The sequence below is a fragment of the Prosopis cineraria genome, unplaced genomic scaffold (assembly GCF_029017545.1).
Source record: "Prosopis cineraria cultivar Desert tree isolate PC_DT_omini unplaced genomic scaffold, ASM2901754v1 PC2, whole genome shotgun sequence".
NCBI classification, from domain to species: Eukaryota; Viridiplantae; Streptophyta; class Magnoliopsida; order Fabales; family Fabaceae; genus Prosopis; species Prosopis cineraria.
This window is the reverse complement of record NW_026555333.1, coordinates 1,796,603-1,799,335: the sequence shown is the minus strand read 5'-3', so window position 1 is coordinate 1,799,335 and position 2,733 is coordinate 1,796,603. Positions and strand designations below refer to the sequence as shown.

At 43.5% G+C, this 2,733-nt stretch overlaps 1 protein-coding gene across 1 annotated transcript; it reads right to left on the bottom strand.

Moving 5' to 3' along the window:
• Nucleotides 1-271: 271 nt before the first annotated feature.
• On the bottom strand, nt 272-2,733 carry LOC129303760 (uncharacterized membrane protein At1g75140). Its single transcript, XM_054943274.1, has one exon. The coding sequence runs from the start codon at nt 2,404-2,406 to the stop codon at nt 445-447; it is 1,962 nt and encodes a 653-aa protein (XP_054799249.1). The 5' UTR covers nt 2,407-2,733; the 3' UTR covers nt 272-444.

The following is a 2,733-nucleotide window of genomic DNA, read 5'->3' as shown; positions in this document are numbered from 1 at the left end:
ACCGTTACGTACGTTAATCTATCACTTAATTTCGCTAATTACTTCAACTGGCATACTCATCGTTGACAAAATTATATTTGAACAGGAAAAAAATCCGTTTATTCATTTTTAATTTTATTTCGGTTCCCCCGCCCGAAGGAATAGCAACTCATAATAACCTGACTCTTGTAAACTTCTAAGTTCAATCTGGGTTTCCAAGGAGGAGGAGAACATCCCCTAGTTAGCCATCACGAAGTGCATTCTTGATATCCGAAACGGAGGAAATTAGGCGTGGGGAAAAAAAGCAAAGCTTTGCTTTTTTTTATTTATGCAACAGGCCGAAAACAGGGAAGATGGCGAGACCAAATGACACGGTGATGATACCAAACGATCGCCTTAGGATTAAAAATGAAGGGAAATCTGAGAGTCATACCAGTTAGAAGCTCATGAAATCAACCCTACGAGTCAACTGCGATCATTTACACCTTGATTGCTTACAAACAGACCCTCTCTCCTTTTTGGGAAACCCGGCGGGGGTTCCATGGTTGAGCCCCTGAATTTGAGCTCCGATGCTGTTCGATAGTCTGGATCAACTGAAGCAGGCCTTGAGTTGTGATCTGCTGCGCCGAGCCTGTATGAACTCTGTGCACCACCAGGATATCTTGTAGGAGACCCGTACCTTCTTGTTGGACCCCTGAGACCACCGCTTCTCAGATCCATCACTTCTGTATTTCTTGAAGAGTCCACAAAGGATCTATCTCCAGTGCCTGATCCTAAGGTTGGAGCACTGGTTGTGGCCGATGTGGAGGTAAATGGGTCATCTGGTCCCCAAGAAGTAAGTGCTTCCTTCTTCTTCGCAAAAAAATGCCACGCCCCAAACAGAAACAGTATGAAGAACAATACTGGGCTAGTCCAGAATATAGTATTGAATTCCCCTTTGTATAGAGGAAGATTAGAATGATACATTCCAACACACCCACCTCCAAGGCCGATAATAACAAGCTTTTCACGGTCACTAGCGATCAAGGGTATTACTCTTCTTTCTGCATCCAAACTCGAGGTTGGATAGTTCAAAAACGATGATCTGATCTCGTCAAGACTTGTCGAGAATAGAAACCGAGGCACACCGACTCTCACGTAATGCTGAGTAGAAACATTATACACAAAAACCTTTTCTGGGCTAACGACCAGCATATACCCCTTAATAGCCTGGAAAGTCAGAGGCTCCTCCATATCAAATTTCCTCTTGTATCTAACCCTGCATTTGAAGTTCATTACATCTCCTAGCAGCAGAACATAAACCAGATCACCCTCTGAGGTAAACCCATATGCTTTAGAACGCTCTGTGGCATCAAAAACATAACTTCGAGCAAGGGAATGGTTTAACCCTTCGCATTCAGTTTCTCTAACTCTCATGCCCTTCAAATCCAATGAGCCCGCGCCAGTTTCTGTCAAAAACAAAAGCCGTTGCTTCAAGAATGCTAGTGGCCTACTTGATGGCATGACCGAACCATGAAATGTACCATTTTCCCTAAAAACTTTAATCTTGCCGCTACTATCAGTTGATAAAATGTATTTCATCCTTCCAACATAATGAACTTCCAAGATGGTTATGGGCAATCCGACCTCCTCACTTTCTGGTGACACCGATTTACCAACATTTTCCATGTAGAGAGAACTCCAATCTTCTCCACTTGATCCCTCCCAAATACGATGAATCAAGATTGCGCCATTTTTATGTCCTGTTACCACGACACTTTCATTTTTGCGAGCAGATGTGTAGGAAACCATTGCCGTAATGGGCGACGCCATTGACGTATAGAACTCCAGCAAAACATCTCCATTTCTCAAGAATACATACACTCTTCCTCTCTCATCCCCAACGGCTACATACTTGCTGAGACCCTCATAGTCACGAAATGGCAAAACGTTTATACAGGTTGCATCTGAATCTAATTTCACAGCCGATACAAAATGAAACCTCTCTGACCAAAACGGAGAGTACTTCGTCACAGAAACCCCCCGAGCTCTCTCTGCATCTCGAATTTTGCCATCATACTCCCCATCTTCAACCTTTTTATTTGATCTTTTATTCTCGTACTTTCTTTCGGTAGACCTACCCTGCTCCTGAAGCGCCGATCTCTCGTCCTCGAGAGCCACCTTTGAGAGATCCGGTAGTTTTGATTCCAATCTGGTCACTATATCACTAAGATTTCTCACTAATTCCTCCAGTTTGTTCAACAAAATTTCTTGATTCGGATTATTTGTGATTTCAGGCTGAGAAATAGCTTCATGGCACGGCCTGTGATCATGCTTGGCTTGTATTGGACAAGATTCAGATTTTACAAGGACAGTAGAAGCATGAGGACAAGATAAAAAGAACAAGAAACAAAGCACCAAGAACTTGCCTTTGGAAGAATACGCCATTGAAGAAGACACTTGGAGGGTTATATGTCAGCGTGCTGCCACGAGCAAGGGGCGCGAGTCGCTGATGTATTTGAGGGCAAGAAGTTGGATCTGGAATAGATAAAGAAGATGAAGTGCGTGTCAGATTTAGAGAATCTCGAGAGTGAGTTTTCCGACCGCCCAGAGAGGTTTCTTCGGTTTGACTTTGGGTCCACGAGGTAAATTAGGGCAAGCAGACGCTCTTTACACCCCGAATCAAAATCAGCCGAGCGATTTCCACCAGTTCACTGTAACAAAGAGCAAATAATGATCTAGTCAGGTCGGTTTGCTAAGTTTTTCCAAACCATC

What these genes read in the sequence shown, in the direction of transcription:
- LOC129303760 (XM_054943274.1), bottom strand. Translation starts at nt 2,406, where the DNA reads ATGGCGTATTCTTCCAAAGGCAAGTTCTTGGTGCTTTGTTTCTTGTTC.